At 41.4% G+C, this 21,928-nt stretch overlaps 2 protein-coding genes across 2 annotated transcripts; one reads left to right on the top strand and one right to left on the bottom strand.

Moving 5' to 3' along the window:
* Positions 1–11,967: 11,967 nt before the first annotated feature.
* LOC143023963 (uncharacterized) lies at positions 11,968–14,374 on the bottom strand. Its single transcript, XM_076182632.1, has 2 exons — positions 13,628–14,374; positions 11,968–11,973 (listed from the first exon to the last, which is right to left on the bottom strand). Exons 1-2 carry the CDS (start codon positions 14,372–14,374, stop codon positions 11,968–11,970), a joined length of 753 nt encoding a protein of 250 aa, XP_076038747.1.
* Positions 14,375–15,526: 1,152 nt separating this feature from the next.
* LOC143023964 (uncharacterized) lies at positions 15,527–18,975 on the top strand. The gene is made up of 2 exons (XM_076182633.1): positions 15,527–16,273; positions 18,913–18,975. The coding sequence occupies exons 1-2, from the start codon at positions 15,527–15,529 to the stop codon at positions 18,973–18,975; spliced, it is 810 nt and encodes a 269-aa protein (XP_076038748.1).
* Positions 18,976–21,928: the final 2,953 nt, after the last annotated feature.

Here is a 21,928-nt window from a genome sequence, read left to right on the forward strand (position 1 = left end):
ATTTTTCAAAATTTGAGTGTCTTATTCAACAGTTAGAGATATCTTCATTTGTGTCCTCTTTAAGAATATTACCTTCCGGATTTCCAAACTTTTCAAAACCGATAGACGGCAATGTCTGGCCAACGTCTTCAAGGTTTACGAAGATGGTGTCTCGCAGAAGCCCGTCAGAAACGGTGGAAATATGATTCAGCATAAATGTGGCGCTTGCCCCTACTTTAGTGCCCAAATTTCGAAGTACATTTCTTATTTGAGAAGATGAACTCTCGAAGAACGCTCGCCGAGTTCGTGGCACTGACATCAATGCCAAATGCAAGATGGTACCAAATCCAAGTACAAGAAGACACACGTTCCAGAAGAAGAGGATGTGGAAGAAGTACCTATGGTACAGCATGGTGTTGTCTGTACACGTAAAGTGCATTGTGTTGTCTCCAATGATTCTCATTTCAGGGACGATAGAGCTCCTGAACTCTATTGGGAATATATCAGGAGAACTGACGGTCTCCGTAAAGCCAATGAAGCTTTGGAAAATGTCCATCTCGTGAGCAAAGTACCTCCCCTGGAAAACGAAATGCAAAAAGAACATCGCGCAACTGACGACGAAGAGCTGGACCAGTTCCACGACGATGCTGTCGAAGTAAACTCTGCTGAACTGGTCCAGCCTCACGTTTCTGAAGGTGTCTTTGTCGATCTTCAAAGTACGAGGATCCTTGGTGTATCTTTTGAAGTATCCAGTAATCATTGGAGGCAAAAGAGGAGAGTACAATGCCGAGAGGATCAACATAATAGTCAGAATGTGATGTATTCTCCATATTTGTCCATATCTTCATTGATGTCTTTATCTCTATTATACAAATACTTCCACACAGGCTTCTCAGATATGATTCCCACGACGACCAAGTAAACGCTGATGGTGAAATAGGTTATCGTGCAGAAGTGTGCAAAGTATGATCGATGTTTATACTCGGCGTGGTTCTTCTTGAAACTCTTCCATATCCTTCCCGCTGCGCGGGTGGCGGCGCGAGCTGCTCTCCGAAGATCGCCGAAGTCGTCAGACTGGTCCATCGAAGTGTGTTCTTGAAGATTCCAGGTCAAAGTCCTTTGGCCATAGAAAACGGGTCTGGGCATTCTTAGACAGAAAGGAAGGAACTCAGATGTCGTATACACACACATACAAAATACATGTATACATACACACACACATAAGGTTATACAAACACACACGCACACACACACACACACACACACACACACACACACACACACACACACACACACAAATGGGACAATGGGAAAACAAGAGGACACGAAAAGAAACTAAAAAAAGATAATTACATAAGAGATCTGAAAAAAATATCTTCCCGCACAGAGTGATAGATACTTGGAACAAATTAGACAAAGAAACAGTGTGTGAAAACACTAAAGATTTTAAGAAAAAACTTGATGCTGAGAGATACAAAGGCGGGTCACCACGAGCATAGCTCCCTTCCCGTATAATACAACTAGGTAAACGCACACACACACAAACACACACGCACACACACACACACACGCACACACACACTCACACACACACACACGCCTACACACACACACACACACACACACACACACACACACACACACACACACACACACACACACACACACACACACACACACACACGAGTATACTGGGATTGTGCCCTCCCCGGCCGAAGTTCCCCCTCCCGTCCCTCTGAAGAAAGAATAGGGAAATTTAAAAGAAGAATAAGTCATGGGATCCAGTCAAGGCTTCTGTTGACTCAAGACACCTTTGACGAGAGGGACCTCTCCCCCCCCCCTTTATTTATTTATTTATTTATTTATATTTTCCAAATCCGCCAACCCCCATGGACCCTTCTGGCCACCCCTTCCTCTCCCGTGACCCCTTCCTCCTCCTCCTCCTACTTTTCCTACTCTTCGTCTCCTTCTTCTCCTCTACCGTGACCTTTCTCCTCCTTCTCCTCTCCCTCCTCTTCCTACTCTTCGTCTTCCTTCTTCTCCTCTACCGTGACCTTTCTCCACCTCCTCTTCGTCCTTCTTCTCGTCTTTCCTCTTCTCCTCTACCGTGACCTTTCTCCTCCTCCTCTTCGGGTCTATCTGGAAAAACCTAGGAGGAGTTCGTGAATAATCTCTAACCTAACCATACTCGACCTAACTTTAACCCTTAACCCTAACCAAAATATATATATTTTTTGAAAATGAAATATAGTTATCCAAGTACCTGAAGTGATAGGGTATTAGAATATATATTGTTTTGGGAGTCTATATGTAGTGGTAAATAGGATTATGATAGGAAGAGTTAAGGATGTACATGTGCTAAGGGGAGAGGGTGGGGGAATATCAGATCATTTTTTGGTGGAAGGTAAGTTGAGAGTGGAGGATAGATGGAGAAAGAGGAAAGGGACAAAAGGTAGGGAAGTGCTTAGAGTGAACTCTTTGAATGAAAAGGAAAAGGAGAAGAAGTACGAAAAGAAGCTGAAGGAGGAGTGGGAGGGAGTGAAGGATAGAGTAGAGCTAGGTGTGGAGGAGGAATGGGGATGGTTCAAGGAGGGAGTCATAAAGTGTGCAAGGATGGTGTGTGGAACAAGAAGGACAGGGGAAAATAGAAGAAAGGGTAGTGAATGGTGGGATGAGGAAACAAAGGAGGTTGTAGAAGAGAAGAAGCGAGCATTCACAGATTGGTTACAAAATAAGACGAGGGAGTCATATGAGAGGTACAAAGAAAAGAAAAGAGAAGTAAAGCAAAATGTAAAGGAGGCAAAGAGGAGAGCAGATGTGAAATGGGGTAAGAGTATGACAGAAAATTTTGAAAGTAATAAAAAGATGTTTTGGAAAGAAATTAAGAGAGGGAGAGGAGGCGAATCAAGTAGAGAAGAAAAGGTAAAAGGTGCAGATGGAGAGATGATAATGGAAGAGAAGGCAGTAAAGGGAAAATGGGCAGAATATTTTAGGGAGTTGATAAATGTGAAGGAGGATAGGGAGGGAAAGATAGCTGCAGTGGGAAATGAGAAGAAAATGAGAGTGATGAGTGAGGAGAATGGAGGAGAAATAAGGAAGGATGAGGTGAAGGCAGTTGTTAAGATGATGAAAGCAGGTAAGGCACCTGGTCTGGATGGATGTCATGCAGAATGTCTGAAAAAGGGAGGTACAGTGATGGTGGACTGGCTGGTGAGGTTATTTAATTTTTGCTGGAGAGAGGGTAGAGTGCCGGAGGACTTGAGGAGTGCCTGTATAGTTCCTCTTTACAAGGGAAAAGGGGACAAGTGTGAATGTAGTAGTTTCAGAGGGATTAGCTTGTTAAGTGTAGTTGGGAAGACATATGGGAGGATCTTGATTGAGAGGATTAGGAGAGGAACAGATGGAGTAATTGGTGAGGAACAGTGTGGATTTAGGACAGGTAGAGGTTGTGTAGATCAGATCTTTGTGGTAAGACAGATATGTGAGAAAGCTATAGGAAAGGGGAAGAATGTTTTTTGGGCTTTTATGGATCTGGAAAAGGCTTATGATAGGGTAGACAGAAAGGCACTGTGGGAGGTTATGCATATATACGGGATAGGAGGAAAGCTTCTGGGAGCTGTCAAGAGTTTTTATGAGAGTAGTGGAGCTTGTGTCAGGATTAGAAATGGAGAGAGTGAGTGGTTTGAGGTAAAGGTGGGACTTCGTCAAGGATGCGTGATGTCGCCCTGGCTGTTCAACTTGTACATGGATGGGGTGGTGCGAGAGGTAAATGCAAGGGTAGTGGGTCAGGGATTGGAAATGGTTAAAGAAAATGGAGAAAAGTGGGAGGTGAGCCAGCTGTTGTTTGCGGACGACACTGCGCTTGTGGCAGGATCGGAGGAGGGATTGAGGAAGTTGGTGGCATAGTTTGGGAGAGTATGTGATAGAAGAAAGCTAAAGATAAATGTGGGTAAAAGTAAGGTTATGAGATGTACAAGGGGTGAAAGTGGCAGTAGACTGGAAGTAAGCATTAAGGGAGAGCAACTGGAGGAATTGGATAGTTTTAGATACTTGGGTGCAAATGTGGCAGGAAAAGGTGGAGTGAAGGAGGATGTAGAATGTAGATTGAGAGAAGCGAGTAAATGCCTAGACATTTGGGAATGGATGCTAAGAGGAGACTGTATGAAGGAGTGATTGTGCCAACAGCACTGTATGGGGCAGAAACATGGACCCTAAGTGAAGAAGAGAGAAGGAGTTTGAATGCGTTTGAGATGAGGTGTCTGAGAAGTATGGTGGGGGTTACTAGGCTGGATAGAGTGAGAGATGAGGAGATGAGGAGGAGAACAGGGGTGGAAAGGGAGCTGGGAGAGAGGGTTGACGAAAGAATATTAGGATGGTTTGGACACATGGAAAGAATGAGTGAAGAAAGACTAGTAAAAGAAGTATGGAAGGCAGATGTGGAGGGAGTGAAATGAGGGGACGTCCTAGGATGAGGTGGATGGATGGGGTGAAGGGGGCTTTGGGGAAGAGGGGAATGTCTGTTGAGGAAGGACGGGAGAGGAATGAAGACAGGGATGAGTGGAGAGTGGTTGTATATGGATGATGTCGTGATTGCATGAGGTGGAAAGGGCGGGGGGATGGGGGGTGAGGTAGTATGTGTGAGCAAAATTTGACGCAGCCCGAAGGGATTTCTCCCCGTCTTCTCCTTTTATGCAATGGGGGGACGGAGAGGGGGGGGGTCGCCGATTAAATGAAGCCACCTTGCTGTGGATGTGCTGTGTCTTGCGACACTGTTTCTGACCCAGGGCAGTGGACAAGGTGCAGGGATGACCCCTCATCCAGGAGGTACTAAGATAAGAGGGAGGGTGGAGGGCTGTGGAGTGTATTCAGCGATGGAATGGGTGGAAATGATTTTATGCCTTTTCCTTTTTGGCTACCTCCCTTGTAAGGGAGAAAAAGCCTTGGTATATGTATGTATGTATGTATATGCAAAACCCTAGGAGGAGTTCTTGAACAAAGAAATAAGCAGACAAGCTGACAGACAGACAGATGAAAGATAGTTTTCCAAGTACCTTGGGTTATAAGGTTTCAAAATATATATGGTTATAGGGGTCTATCTGGAAAAACCTAGGAGGAGTTCGTGATCAAACAAACAAACAGACAAAGGCTACTACTTTATTATAGTATATACATATATATATATATATATATATATATATATATATATATGTATATATATTTTATATATATATATATATATTTCACGAGACTAAAATGTAGTAGCACATTTAGTAAAATGTTTTAAATAACCCACTGTCGGAGAAACAAAGCAAAGGACCACAGTAGTGGTCGAAATATACAGTTCGTCTGTCTCCTTTGCTTTGTTTCTCCGACAGTGGGTTATTTAAAACATATATATATACACATATATACATATATGTAGTATATTATTTATATATATATATAAATATATATATAGTATATTATGTATATATGATATACTACATATATATATATATATATATATATATATATACTACATATATATATATATATACATTATATATATATATATATATAGATTATATATATATATATATATATATATATATATATATATATATATATATATATATATATTGCAGAAACCACAGGGAAATTAAAGTCGGAATACTAAACGTTTTCGTCTATTACGACATCCTCAGAGTACAAGAGGATGTCGTTTTCGTCTATTACGACATCCTCAGTTGTACTCTGAGGATGTCGTAATAGACGAAAACGTTCAGTATTCCGACTTTAATTCCCCTGTGGTTTCTGCAATATTTTTTCGTCACGCGTTATTGTGATTATATTTTATACATATATATATATATATTTATATATATATATATCTATATATATATATACATTATATATACATATATATATATATATATATATTATATACATATATATATATATATATATATATATATATATATATACATATACACACAATTCCCAACTTGTACTTTTAACATTTTATTCTTGCTGATTCCATGCAATTCTATTCAACTTAGATTTGCTGGTGTCAAGGAATCCATTAGTGGTAATGCCATTGGCCAGCAAGTATTTCCTACTTTCTGGCTGTCGCCAGGTGATTTTATTCAGCTGAGGGGTAACAACCCCTGAATCATCTTTAAGATCGAGGTTTGAATATTTTTGGTATTCAGAATTTTCTACTAAAGTTTTTTTTATCGTGATTTCGTTAACAACTTGAAGTTACTTGATTTTTGTGTTTTTGTAGTTTTAACCGCGCCAAATATTCTTAATTTTGTATTTTTCAAAATTTGAGTGTTTTATTCAACAGTTAGAGATATCTTCATTTGCGTCCTCTTTAAGAATATTACCTTCCGGATTTCCAAACTTTTCAAAACCGATAGACGGCAATGTCTCGCCAACGTCTTTAAGGTTTACGAAGATGGTGTCTCGCAGAAGCCCGTCAGAAACGGTGGAAATATGATTCAGCATAAATATGGCGCTTGCCCCTACCTTAGTGCCCAAATTTCGAAGTACATTTCTTATTTGAGAAGATGAACTCTCGAAGAACGCTCGCCGAGTTCGTGGCACTGACATCAATGCCAAACGGAAGATGGTACCAAATCCAAGTACAAGAAGACACACGTTCCAGAAGAAGAGGATATGGAAGAAGTAGCTATGGTACAGCATGGTGTTGTCTGTACACGTAAAGTGCATTGTGTTGTCTCCAATGATTCTCATTTCTGGGACGATAGAGCTCCTGAACTCTATTGGGAATATATCAGGAGAACTGACGGTCTCCGTAAAGCCAATGAAGCTTTGGAAAATGTCCATCTCGTGAGCAAAGTATCTCCCCTGGAAAACGAAATGCAAAAAGAACATCGCGCAACTGACGACGAAGAGCTGGACCAGTTCCACGACGATGTTGTCGAAGTAAACTCTGCTGAACTGGTCCAGGCTCACGTTTCTGAAGGTGTCTTTGTCGATCTTCAAAGTACGAGGATCGTTGGTGTATCTTTTGAAGTATCCAGTAATCATTGGAGGCAAAAGAGGAGAGTACAATGCCGAGAGGATCAACATAGAAGTGAGAATATATTTGTAGTGCAAGAGATAAACCTTGCCATTCTCACTTTCAATATATGGGAACCATGTGATGTATTCTCCATATTTGTCCATATCTTCATTGATGTCTTTATCTCTATTATAGAAATACTTCCAGACAGGCTTCTCAGAGATGATTCCCACGACGACCAAGTAAACGGTGATGGTGAAATAGGTTATCGTGCAGAAGTGTGCAAAGTATGATCGATGTTTATATTCGGCGAGATTCTTCTTGAAAGTCTTCCATATCTTTCCCGCTGCGCGGGTGGCGGCGCGAGCTGCTCTCCGAAGATCGCCGAAGTCGTCAGACTGGTCCATCGAAGTGTGTTCTTGAAGACTCCATGTCAAAGTCCTCTGGCCATTCTTAGACAGAAAGGAGGGAACTCAGATGTCCTATACACACATACATACAAATATACATATATACATACACTTACACACACATAAAGTTATATATACACACACACACACACACACACACACACACACACACACACACACACACACAAATAGGACAATGGGAAAACAAGAGGACACGAAAAGAAACTCAAATAAGATAATTACATAAGAGATCTGAAAAAAATATCTTCCCGCACAGAGTGATAGATACTTGGAACAAATTAGACAAAGAAACAGTGTGTGCAAACACTATTCAAGATTTTAAGAAAAAACTTGATGCTGAGAGATACAAAGACGGGTCATCACGAGCATAGCTCCCTTCCCGTATAATACAACTAGGTAAACACACACACACACACACACACACACACACACACACACACACACACACACACACACACACACACACACACACACACACACACACACACACACACACACACACACACACACACACACACACACACACACACACACACACACACACGAGTACATTGGGATTGTGCCTTCCCCGGCCGAAGTTCCCCCTCCCGTCCCTCTGAAGAAAGAATAGGGAAATTTAAAAGAAGAATAAGTCATGTGATCCAGTCAAAGCTTCTGCTGACTCAAGACACCTTTGACGAGAGGGACCTCGCCCCTCCCCTTTTTTTTTTATTTATTTATTTTTTCCATGTCCGCCAGCCTCCATGGACCCTCCTGGCCACCCCTTCCTCTCCCGTGACCCCTTCCTCCTCCTCCTCCTCCTCCTCCTACTCTTCGTCTTCCTTCTTCTCCCCTACCGTGACCTTTCTCCTCCTTATCTTTCATTTGTCTGTCTGTCAGTTTGTCTGCTTATTTGTTTGTTCAAGAACTCCTCCTAGGGATTTGCATATAGACTCCCATAACCATATATATTCTGATACCCTATCACTTCAGGTACTTGGATAACTATATTTCATTTTCAAAAAATATATATATTTTGGTTAGGGTTAAGGGTTAAAGTTAGGTGGGGTATGGTTAGGTTAGAGATTATTCATGAACTCCTCCTAGGTTTTTGCAGATAGACCCGAAGAGGAGGAGGAGAAATGTCACGGTAGAGGAGAAGAGGAAAGACGAGAAGAAGGACGAGGAGGAGGAGGAGAAAGGTTATGGTAGAGACGAAGAAGGAAGACGAAGAGTAGGAAGAGGAGGGGGAGGAGGAGGAGGAGAAAGGTCACGGTAGAGGAGAAATAGGAAGACGAAGAGTAGGAAGAGGAGTAGGAGGAGGAGGAAGGGGTCACGGGAGAGGAAGGGGTGGCCAGGAGGGTCCATGGAGGTTGGCGGATTTGGAAAAAATAAATAAATAAATAAAAACCGGGGGGGGGGAGGTCCCTCTCGTCAAAGGTGTCTTGAGTCAACAGAAGCCTTGACTGGATCCCATGACTTATTCTTCTTTTAAATTTCCCTATTCTTTCTTCAGAGGGACGGGAGGGGGAACTTCGGCCGGGGAGGGCACAATCCCAGTATACTCGTGTGTGTGTGTGTGTGTGTGTGTGTGTGTGTGTGTGTGTGTGTGTAAGTGTGTGTGTGTGTGTGTGTATCTAGACTTTGCAAAAGTTTTTGATACCGTCCCACATGAAAGACTACTTACTAAATTAGCTTTACACGGAATAAGTGGTAGCCTATTAGGTTGTACTAGTAATTGCTTGAATGGTCGAAAACAGAGAGTTGTTTTAAATGGAAATCTTCTAGATGGAAAAATCTTACGAATGGAGTTCCTCAGGGCTCCGTTCTTGGGCCACTTCTATTCATAGTATATATAAATGATATAGACCATGGACTAAAATCTACTTTTTCCAAATTTGCTGATGATACAAAACTGTGCGGAGCGGCAAATGATCACTCAAACCAATTAGATATTCAAGAAGATTTAGATCAATTACAGCAATGGTCTGAAAAATGGCTAATGAAATTTAATACAAATAAATGCAAGGTAATGCACATAGGTAAAAATAACAGTAGGTACGATTATAAGTTATTTGGTAAATCGTTAACAAAAGTGGATAGTGAAAGAGATCTCGGAGTAATTATCAGTAACGACCTCAAATCATCCAAGCAGTGTATTTCAGCCTCTGAGAAAGCAAATAAGATTCTAGGACTGACTGCGCGATCTTTTGACTTCAAAAGTCCATCACTCATTAACAAGCTATATAGATCGCTAGTTCGTCCACATTTGGAATATGCTGTTTACGAATGGTCACCGAATCTCATTAAAGACATTGACAGACTGGAAAAAGTACAACGGAGAGCCACAAAACTGATTCCAAATATCAAAAATAAATCATACGAAAATAGACTAAAACATATGAATCTCTTTTCCCTAAAAAAGCGTAGACTCAGAGGTGACTTAATACAGGTCTTTAAGATTTTAAAGGGAATTGACAACATCAAAAGTGACCAAATTTTCACATTGAATGAGAATCAGACAAGAAACAATGGTCTCAAACTGTACGGAAATAGATTCAATTTGGAAGTAGGTAGAAACAACTTTGCCAACCGTGTAGTTAATGAATGGAATAAACTTCCTGCACAAGTAGTGAAATGTAGTTCAGTTCGAAAATTTAAGAATAATTTAGATAAACACTTAAACAAAATGCTGTAATGATTATAATTTATTTTATATTATTTGTTTTTATTTTGTTATCTTTTGTTTGTCTGATTTTCATTTATTATTAGTTATATGTCAATTTATTATTATTTACTATTTACCTGTTTGTTTATTATTTAACTATACCTATGCATTTATTTATGTATTTTATTTGTTATTTACATTATCATAGTTTTCTATTTATTATTTTACTATTATTATGATTTTTTCGCATCCGACCTAGATATGGACCTAAAGGTCTCCTGTTGGTATGCTCCGCCTTTGTAATCGTTTGTATGTATGTGTTTACCTAGTTGTATTATACGGGAAGGGAGATATGCTCGTTGTTTCCCGTCTTTGTATCTCTCAGCATCAGGTTTTTTCTTAATATCTTGAATAGTGTTTGAACACACTGTTTCTTTGTCTAATTTGTTCCAAGTATCTATCACTCTGTGCGGGAAGATATTTTTTTCAGATCTCTTGTGGAATTAGCTTTTTTGAGTTTCTTTTCGTGTCCTCTTGTTTTTCCATTGTCCCATTGTGTGTGTGTGTGTGTGTGTGTGTGTGTGCGTGTGTATGTGTGTGTGTAACTTTATGTGTGTGTGTGTGTGTATGTATATATGTATGTTTGTATGTATGTGTGTATAAGACATCTGAGTTCCCTCCTTTCTGTCTAGGAATGCCCAGACCCGTTTTCTATGGCCAGAGGACTTTGACCTGGAGTCTTCAAGAACACACTTCGATGGACCAGTCTGACGACTTCGCCGATCTTCGGAGAGCAGCTCGCTCCGCCACCCGCAAAGCGGGAAGCATGTGGAAGACTTTCAAGAAGAACCTCGCCGAATATAAACATCGATCATACTTTGCACACTTCTGCACACTAACCTATTTCACCATCAGCGTTTACTTGGTCGTCGTGGGAATCATCTCTGAGAAGCCTGTGTGGAAGTATTTGTATAATAGAGATAAAGACATCAATGAAGATATGGACAAATATGGAGAATACATCACATGGTTCCCATATATTGAAAGTGAGAATGACAAGGTTTATCTCTTGCACCACAAATACATTCTGACTATTATGTTGATCCTCTCGGCATTGTACTCTCCTCTTTTGCCTCCAATGATTACTGGATACTTCAAAAGATACACCAAGGATCCTCGTACTTTGAAGATCGACAAAGACACCTTCAGAAACGTGAGGCTGGACCAGTTCAGCAGAGTTTACTTCGACAACATCGTCGTGGAACTGGTCCAGCTGCTCGTCGTCAGTTGCGCGATGTTCTTATTGGGTTTCGTTTTCCAGGGGAGGTACTTTGCTCACGAGATGGACATTTTGAAAAACTTCACTGGCTTTACGGAGACCGTCAGTTCTCCTGATATATTCCCAATAGAATTCAGGAGCTCTATCGTCCCTGAAATGAAAATCATTGGAGACAACACAAAGCACTTTACGTGTACAGACAACACCATGCTGTACCATAGGTACTTCTTCCACATCCTCTTCTTCTGGAACGTGTGTCTTCTTGTACTTGGATTTGGTACCATCTTCCGTTTGGCATTGATGTCAGTGCCACGAACTCGGCGAGCGTTCTTCGAGAGTTCATCTTCTCAAGTAAGAAATGTACTTCGAAATTTGGGCACTAAAGTAGGAGCAAGCGCCACATTTATGCTGAATCATATTTCCACCGTTTCTGACGGGCTTCTGCGAGACACCATCTTCGTAAACCTTGAAGACGTTGGCCAGACATTGCCGTCTGTCGGTTTTGAAAAGTTTGGAAATCCGGAAGGTAATATTCTTAAAGAGGACACAAATGAAGATATCTCTACTGTTGAATAAAACACTCAGATTTTGAAAAATACAAAATTAAGGACATTTCGCGTGGTTAAAACTACAAAACACAAGAATCAAATAACTTCAAGTTGTTAACGATATTATGAAAAAAATAGTAGAAAATTCTGAATACAAAAAATATTGAAACCTCGATCTTACAGATCATTCAGGGGATATTATATATACAATATACTATATATATAATATATGTATATATATATATATATATATATATATATATATATATATGTAGTATATATATATGTATATAATATATATATGTATATATGTGTGTAGTTTATATATATATATATATATATATATATGTAGTATATATATATGAAATATATATAATATACTATATATATAATATATATATATATATATATATGTATATACATATATGTAAATATATATACATATACAGTATATACATATCCCAAGGCTTTTTCCCCCTTACAAGGGAGGTGGCCAAAAAGGAAAAGGCATAAAATCATTTCCACCCATTCCATCACTGAATACACTCCACACCCTCCACCCTCTCTCTTATCTTAGTACCTTAGCATATATATCCCTTTAAAAAAAGCAATAAGAACACGGGTACGTGTGTTCACTTATGCAAAGTAGACCACTTGGAAAAAGGAAACTAACGAAGCAGAGCGCTTTCGTATATTACATCTTCAGTGCAACAAGTACAAAATAATAGAAATGCATAGATAATATATACATGAAACAAAGGAACAAGGACAGTTTGAATAAGGGTGGCGGCCAATGACCCCCTGGAGGGCGGAAGGTCATTGTCAATTAACTTATGATGGTGGGGCGACATCAGGTCACAGTCGCCAAGGGTCACATTGTAGATGGGTTATAATTTACCTGATATCATCTTACTAATTTCTTGACAAATAAAATTATCAAGTTTGTATAAGCCTTTGTGTAGGTTGGTATTTTGATTACTGGTGGTATGAATCAAACTACACTCTGTATAGACACGGTAAAGGAAACATGGACTGTCCCGCCATGTATGATGTTTTTGTGGTGGCGTTGCCTTCTCTTAACCTGCTTGTGTGGATTATTTCTTCCGCTCTTCGTCTTAAGCTCAGGATTAAGCCCTTGGGGTAGCCAAGCTTCAAGAAGGCCGCGATGATGTATTCGATTTCCTCCTCCAGGAATTCCTCGCTGCATATCCTGTAGGCACGCAGGAAGAAGCCCATGACTACCCCCTTTTTCGTCCTCTCATTGTGTGCCGACAGGTAGTGTATGAAGTCGTCACGGTTCGTAGGCTTTCTGTAAACCCTGAACAGGAGGCCCTCAGTAGTCTTTATTAATAGGGTATCCAGAAACGGAAGCTTTCCCTCTTCTTCCTCTTCTATAGTGAATTGGATCTGCGGATTCACTCTATTTAATTGACTCCTGACGTCATCCAGGTCTGTCCTGTTCGGAGCGATTATAAGAACATCGTCCACGTACCTGAGCCATATTGCTCTCCTTCCTATGATATGAGAGTAGTGGTCCTTCTCTTGGACCTCCATGAAGAGGCAAGCAGCCACGGCACTCAGAGGTGACCCCATTGCAAGGCCACTGTGTTGAAGAAACTCCTCTCCCTCGAAGGTGAATGAACCAAAGTTTACGCACATGGATACCAGCTTCATGAAGTCTCCCCTGGGCAGCGGCAACTCCTCCTCGTCCTTGTTGATGACCACTCTCCACACTGCCTCCAGAGCGCCATCTGTTGGAACTTGTGTGAATAAGGATTTCACATCATAGCTGGCCATTTTCTTGTACCTCATGCTTGTCCCCTTTAATCTGCGTAGCAGGTCCTCTGAATTTCTTAAATGAGATCCACTTATGGATCCCATGGCTTTAGATAGGGGCTTGGCCAAAACCTTCGCTAGTCGGTGGGGGGCACTGCCAATCCCTGATGTGATAGGTCTCATGGGGACCCCTGGTTTGTGGGTCTTGGGAAGACCCCTCATTGTTGGCGGGCGAGGGTCCTCCTCGATTAGGTGTTTTAGTCTGCGTCCCATCTCCGAGCCTCCCAAAATCTTTCTCACCTTACCGTTAAAAATCATAGCTTCCTCCTTGGCGTGACCTGGACGTTTCTTCGTGTACGTGTCTTCATCTTCCAACAATTGCTCCATCTTCCTCACGTAATCTGCTTTGTCCATGATCACGACGCCGCCCCCTTTGTCTGCTTGTGAGATGAAAATGCTGTTGTCCTTACCGAGTTCCTTCAGCGCTGAGATGTATCTTCGCGGGAGGGATCTCGGAGTATTGGCAGAGAGGGCTATGCAGCATGCCGTGACCCCTTGCTTGAATCCCTTCTCGGCCTCGGTGTCCGACCAAATACTGTTTTTTAAGGTGTAGTCCGTAAAGCTCTTGTTACCAATCCCTGTGTCAAACTTGAGACCCAGGGATAAAGCCTCGGTTTCCGTGTCCGTCAAGGGTCTAGTTGACATGTTGTTGATCAAATCCGGTCTCCCCAAAGACTGAAGGAGGAGAATACAGCACAGAAGATGAGGCTCCAGCGAAAATTACAGGTATTGTGTGCGAGCAGCGAATGGAGGAAGGTGGGGAGACCGGATTTGATCAACAACATGTCAACGTTTCTTCGTGTACGTGTCTTCATCTTCCAACAATTGCTCCATCTTCCTCACGTAATCTGCTTTGTCCATGATCACGACGCCGCCCCCTTTGTCTGCTTGTGAGATGAAAATGCTGTTGTCCTTACCGAGTTCCTTCAGCGCTGAGATGTATCTTCGCGGGAGGGATCTCGGAGTATTGGCAGAGAGGGCTATGCAGCATGCCGTGACCCCTTGCTTGAATCCCTTCTCGGCCTCGGTGTCCGACCAAATACTGTTTTTTAAGGTGTAGTCCGTAAAGCTCTTGTTACCAATCCCTGTGTCAAACTTGAGACCCAGGGATAAAGCCTCGGTTTCCGTGTCCGTCAAGGGTCTAGTTGACATGTTGTTGATCAAATCCGGTCTCCCCACCTTCCTCCATTCGCTGCTCGCACACAATACCTGTAATTTTCGCTGGAGCCTCATCTTCTGTGCTGTATTCTCCTCCTTCAGTCTTTGGGGAGACCGGATTTGATCAACAACATGTCAACTAGACCCTTGACGGACACGGAAACCGAGGCTTTATCCCTGGGTCTCAAGTTTGACACAGGGATTGGTAACAAGAGCTTTACGGACTACACCTTAAAAAACAGTATTTGGTCGGACACCGAGGCCGAGAAGGGATTCAAGCAAGGGGTCACGGCATGCTGCATAGCCCTCTCTGCCAATACTCCGAGATCCCTCCCGCGAAGATACATCTCAGCGCTGAAGGAACTCGGTAAGGACAACAGCATTTTCATCTCACAAGCAGACAAAGGGGGCGGCGTCGTGATCATGGACAAAGCAGATTACGTGAGGAAGATGGAGCAATTGTTGGAAGATGAAGACACGTACACGAAGAAACGTTGACATGTTGTTGATCAAATCCGGTCTCCCCACCTTCCTCCATTCGCTGCTCGCACACAATACCTGTAATTTTCGCTGGAGCCTCATCTTCTGTGCTGTATTCTCCTCCTTCAGTCTTTGGGGAGACCGGATTTGATCAACAACATGTCAACTAGACCCTTGACGGACACGGAAACCGAGGCTTTATCCCTGGGTCTCAAGTTTGACACAGGGATTGGTAACAAGAGCTTTACGGACTACACCTTAAAAAACAGTATTTGGTCGGACACCGAGGCCGAGAAGGGATTCAAGCAAGGGGTCACGGCATGCTGCATAGCCCTCTCTGCCAATACTCCGAGATCCCTCCCGCGAAGATACATCTCAGCGCTGAAGGAACTCGGTAAGGACAACAGCATTTTCATCTCACAAGCAGACAAAGGGGGCGGCGTCGTGATCATGGACAAAGCAGATTACGTGAGGAAGATGGAGCAATTGTTGGAAGATGAAGACACGTACACGAAGAAACGTCCAGGTCACGCCAAGGAGGAAGCTATGATTTTTAACGGTAAGGTGAGAAAGATTTTGGGAGGCTCGGAGATGGGACGCAGACTAAAACACCTAATCGAGGAGGACCCTCGCCCGCCAACAATGAGGGGTCTTCCCAAGACCCACAAACCAGGGGTCCCCATGAGACCTATCACATCAGGGATTGGCAGTGCCCCCCACCGACTAGCGAAGGTTTTGGCCAAGCCCCTATCTAAAGCCATGGGATCCATAAGTGGATCTCATTTAAGAAATTCAGAGGACCTGCTACGCAGATTAAAGGGGACAAGCATGAGGTACAAGAAAATGGCCAGCTATGATGTGAAATCCTTATTCACACAAGTTCCAACAGATGGCGCTCTGGAGGCAGTGTGGAGAGTGGTCATCAACAAGGACGAGGAGGAGTTGCCGCTGCCCAGGGGAGACTTCATGAAGCTGGTATCCATGTGCGTAAACTTTGGTTCATTCACCTTCGAGGGAGAGGAGTTTCTTCAACACAGTGGCCTTGCAATGGGGTCACCTCTGAGTGCCGTGGCTGCTTGCCTCTTCATGGAGGTCCAAGAGAAGGACCACTACTCTCATATCATAGGAAGGAGAGCAATATGGCTCAGGTACGTGGACGATGTTCTTATAATCGCTCCGAACAGGACAGACCTGGATGACGTCAGGAGTCAATTAAATAGAGTGAATCCGCAGATCCAATTCACTATAGAAGAGGAAGAAGAGGGAAAGCTTCCGTTTCTGGATACCCTATTAATAAAGACTACTGAGGGCCTCCTGTTCAGGGTTTACAGAAAGCCTACGAACCGTGACGACTTCATACACTACCTGTCGGCACACAATGAGAGGACGAAAAAGGGGGTAGTCATGGGCTTCTTCCTGCGTGCCTACAGGATATGCAGCGAGGAATTCCTGGAGGAGGAAATCGAATACATCATCGCGGCCTTCTTGAAGCTTGGCTACCCCAAGGGCTTAATCCTGAGCTTAAGACGAAGAGCGGAAGAAATAATCCACACAAGCAGGTTAAGAGAAGGCAACGCCACCACAAAAACATCATACATGGCGCTTCCTAACTCTGAGAAGGTAGGAGACATTATTAGAATGCTCAGGAGCACGGAAGTTAAAGCAGCCGTAACATCGGGAACGAAGATTGGTGACATGATAAAAAGCGGGACTAAGATGAGGGGGAGAGAAGACAGCGTCGTATATAAGATCCCATGCACATCATGCGATAAAGCATACTACGGAGAGACTAAGAGGGGCCTTAACACTAGAATCAGGGAGCATAAGGCCGACCTCCGTCACCATAGACTCACCAACGCAATGGTGGTGCATGTTGACGATTCTGGGCACCTCCCACAATGGAACCGAGCCGAGATTCTACACGAAGGTATGGATAAGAAGGTCAGAAAATCTATAGAAGCTGCGTACATCACCACTCGTCCGAATATCAACAATAAGGCTGGGAGCTTCACCTGGGCCAAATCTTCAGCTAATATAGCGCTTCGTGATTGGCTGTCTCAGCGGGCCAATCAGGACGCAGCGCTATACGTTCGCACACCCCCTTGAGCCATAAGGCGGGTTTATAATCTCTGTATGTTTCTAGTATGCTCATTCCTTTGAGAAAGTCGTTAGACGAAACGTCAGGAATAAAGCTTCACCTCCAGTCCATGTTTCCTTTACCGTGTCTATACAACTTGTTCACATGGATTTTCAAACTACACTCTATTAAATTTCTTGCTATTATGTTGTTGGTATAATAGATTGGCTGGGCATTATCCCAATCAACTGGATGTATAATTAATTCAATATGTTTGAAAATACCACTCGAATTATTGCCATCCCTAATATTTTTCCTATGTTGTTCAATTCTAATGTTTAAGGGTTTGGCAGTTTGACCTATGTAAAATTGATTACACATTTTGCAAGGAATTTTATAAATGCATCCTTTTTTAATTTCAATACTATTGTTGATGAGTTTATGTTTTACTGTACCATCCTGAATTTATTGATGAAGAAATCAGAAATGTTTTTAACATTGGGCTAGAATTAAGATATCCTAAGCAATTCCTTGATATTGCTTTCAATTTTGCAAGGAAATAATTTTTAACTCCTCAGCCCAAATCACCTTTCAATTATCATAATGTTTTAATTTTACCATTTCAAGTAAATTTGTTAAGTATCACAGAGTTATTAAAAAGATTTAACGTAAAGCTAGTTTTTAAAAATGATAGTACAGTAAAACATAAACTCATCAACAATAGTATTGAAATTAAAAAAGGATGGATTTATAAAATTCCTTGCACACATTTGTCTGTCTGTCAGTTTGTCTGCTTATTTGTTTGTTCAAGAACTCCTCCTAGGGTTTTGCATATAGACTCCCATAACCATTTATATTCTGATACCCTATCACTTCAGGTACTTGGATAACTATATTTTACTTTAAAAAATATATATATTTTGGTTAGGGTTAAGGGTTAAAGTTAGGTGGGGTATGGTTAGGTTAGAGATTATTCTCGAACTCCTCCTAGGTTTTTGCAGATAGACCCGAAGAGGAGGAGGAGAAAGGTCACGGTAGAGGAGAAGAGGAGAGACGAGAAGAAGGACGAAGAGGAGCAGGAGAAAGGTCACGGTAGAGGAGAAGAGGGAAGACGAAGAGTAGGAATAGGAGGGGGAGGAGGAGGAGGAGGAGAAAGGTCACGGTAGAGGAGAAGAGGAAAGACGAGAAGAAGGACGAAGAGGAGCAGGAGAAGGTCACGGTAGAGGAGAAGAGGGAAGACGAAGAGTAGGAAGAGGAGGAGGAGTAGGAGGAGGAGGAGGAGAAGGAAGAAGGGGTCACGGGAGAGGAAGGGGTGGCCAGGAGGGTCCATGGAGGTTGGAAGACTTGGAAAAAATAAATAGATAAAAAAAGGGGGGGAAAGAGGTCCCTCTCGTCAAAGGTGTCTTGAGTCAACAGAAGCCTTGACTGGATCACATGACTTATTCTTTTAAATTTCGGTTTTGAAAAGTTTGGAAATCCGGAAGGTAATATTCTTAAAGAGGACACAAATGAATATATCTCTAACTGTTGAATAAAACACTCAAACTTTGAAAAATGCAAAATTAAGGACATTTGGCGCGGTTAAAACTACAAAAACACAAGAATCAAATAACTTCAAGTTGTTAACGAAATTACGAAAAAAAAAACTTTAGTAGAAAATTCTGAATAAAAAAAATATTCAAACCTCGATCTTACAGATCATTTAGGGGTTGTTACCCCCTCAGCTGAATAAAATCACCTGGCGACAGCCAGAAAGTAGGAAATACTTGCTGGCCATTGGCATTACCTTTAATGGATTCCATGACACCAGCAAATCTAAGCTCTTTATTTGAAACAATATAGTAGAATGTTCTTAAGAAACAGTTGATTGGTAATTACACAGAACTTGAGGGCCCAAGTCCTCTCTCATAATCCGGACTTTATTACGCCATATTGGGGCCCTCAATTAGAATACTCGGGGATCATCGTCCCCTGGGAAATCCTGGCATAACAATATATATATGTATATATATATATATATATGTATATATATATATATATATATATATATATATATATATACGTAAGCGGAGTTGGAAACACAGGAGTCTTAGTCTTGAGTTTATTCCGGACTAGTTTCGCAGGTATACTTTGAAAAAGCATACTTGCGAAACTAGTCAGGAATAAACTCAAGACTAAGACTCCTGTGTTTCCTACTCCGTTTACGTCAACCTGTCAGAATGTCTCAACAGTATATATATATACATATATATATATATATGTATATATATATATATATATATATATATACATATATATATAAAATATATGTAGTATATATATATATATATATATATATATATATAAAATAAATGTATTATATATATATATATATATATATATATATAATATATGTAGTATATATATATATATATATATATATATATATATAGTATATCATATATATATATTTATTTAGTATATCATATAAATATGAATATATATATATACAGTATGTATACAAACATCCACACGTACATACATACATACATACATACATACATACATACATACGTACATGTGCTTGTGGATAGAAACGCTTGTTCATGATGGTGTATGTACACCGCCATGCCCTTGTGTTTAGTCCGACATCTGCGAAGAAATCTTGAGTGAACGCAGTCATGTCGTTGCGAGGATCCTGAACGGTCGAGTCGGGGAGTTTCTTTTATATTTTCGGAGCTAGTGTAAGTATATAACAATTATTTCTTAGCCTAAATTGCTAGAAATATTGAGCCTAAATTGCCATAAATATTGAGCCTAAATTGCCAATACAAATACGCATGAGCCTAAATCGCCATACAATATGCGTTCTTACCTTAAGTCACTACACTAAGCTCCTCAACTTCTGGTAAAATGACCCCCGAAAATCCCCACCCACAAGCCAGAAGTTGAAACTCCCCAAGAACCCCTCAGAAGAAATCCACCCGAAGACGGAGTTCCTCGAAGACCTTTCAACTTCGACTTAAAATCCACTGGAAAGCCCTGATTCCCAAAGTGAACTATTTGAAAAACCTCCATTGTCAAGTTGGACAGTGTCGAGAACCCCGCAATACCTTATTAAAATTGTCTCAAAGACCTGTGAGCTTAACAAAAATCAACCCCATACTGTACTTTCTTGAAAATCCAACAAATCCTATCGTAAGATGCCTTCAACCCCGGAGTACCTCTAGAAATTCTTATTTCAGAATTGAGCATCTTTAAATTTCAATTCCTGAAGGAAATTGACAGAAAAACATTCAACACGCAAAATGAGCTACTAAAAAAAAAAAAAAAAAGTGCCTTCAAGAACCTCTCTCCTTATGCTTAACTACCTTCGAAACTCTTAGTCGTTGAGGTGTTCTCCAAAAGGTGTTGCTTCGAAGTCCCTCTAGCCCTGGGTCGAACTGTCTTCAAAAGGTTTCAGTCTTAGGCTGACTTTCTCCAAAAATCCATTTTTTTTTTTTTCTGGAAAACTTTTCTTGGTGAAAATTCGACTGCTTTCAATGCGCCTTTGACCAAATATAGGACATCTTCAATAATACCTTCGTTAAAACATTCGACTTCCCGGAAAATATCTTTACCCGAAAATTGGTAATCTTTAAAATCTTCCTTGGCCAAATGTCTGACTGCCTCAAAAACCAGTCATCAGTGATCAAACCAAACTTCTATGGTGAACTAGTAATTTTTTAGATACAACGGTCTCGCCTCAACTGAACAAAATCATCAAACATTACCTACAATAATGTAAAAATATGCCTTTGGAAGCAAAGGACAGCGCAAGAGATCCCCGTATTGATAAACTGGGTCCTCCCAGAAGCTTCCAAGATTCGTCTGACAGACCATTCTCTCCTTCCAGAGGACTGATCGAAAGTCCTATCAAATGTTGAACTCTCCGACGAAGCTGAAATTTTAGCTCCCAAGAAGGCCTTTGTTTATCGTAATCTCCCTGTATGCGTCACCAAGTTCCCTGTATTTGCACAGGCACGAAGCCCTAGGAGATGCTACAAAATGAGAACAGTATGTGGGAAGTTTTATCCCGACGGCGTCTGGAAACTCAGTGGACTCAAGCGGGTTTCGAACCTGCGATCTTCTCCTCATCAGGCCTTCTACCAACTAATACCAAGCGGCTTTATTCACCTATTACTCGTGGCACTAGGTTAAGTTAGGTCATGCTATTAGGTGGCGGTGCTGTATGGAAACTACTCCGTGTCTATTGACCTATGTACTAAGATAGCCAGGTCAAGTGGAGGTCACCTGGAGATCTCTGTCAGTGTGTGTGTGTGTGTGTGTGTGTGTGTGTGTGTGTGTGTGTGTGTGTGTGTGTGTGTGAAGGTATCTTATGACCGGATTTGTTGGGTTTTCAAGAAAGTTCAGTATGGGGTTGATTTTTGTTAAGTTCAGAGGTCTTCGAGACAATTTTAATAAGGGATTGCGGGGTTCTCGACACTGTCCAACTTGACAATGGA

The sequence above is a fragment of the Oratosquilla oratoria genome, unplaced genomic scaffold (genome assembly GCF_046742065.1).
Source record: "Oratosquilla oratoria isolate Oo_2021 unplaced genomic scaffold, ASM4674206v1 SCAFFOLD73, whole genome shotgun sequence".
NCBI classification, from domain to species: Eukaryota; Metazoa; Arthropoda; class Malacostraca; order Stomatopoda; family Squillidae; genus Oratosquilla; species Oratosquilla oratoria.

Bases quoted from the DNA above. Each gene is read 5' to 3' on its own strand.
- LOC143023964 (XM_076182633.1), top strand. From the start codon at position 15,527: ATGTCAACTAGACCCTTGACGGACACGGAAACCGAGGCTTTATCCCTG. The intron at 16,274-18,912 runs GTGTGGAGAGTG...GGTTTTGAAAAG, and splicing joins CAGATGGCGCTCTGGAGGCA to TTTGGAAATCCGGAAGGTAA.
- LOC143023963 (XM_076182632.1), bottom strand. From the start codon at position 14,374: ATGTCAACTAGACCCTTGACGGACACGGAAACCGAGGCTTTATCCCTG.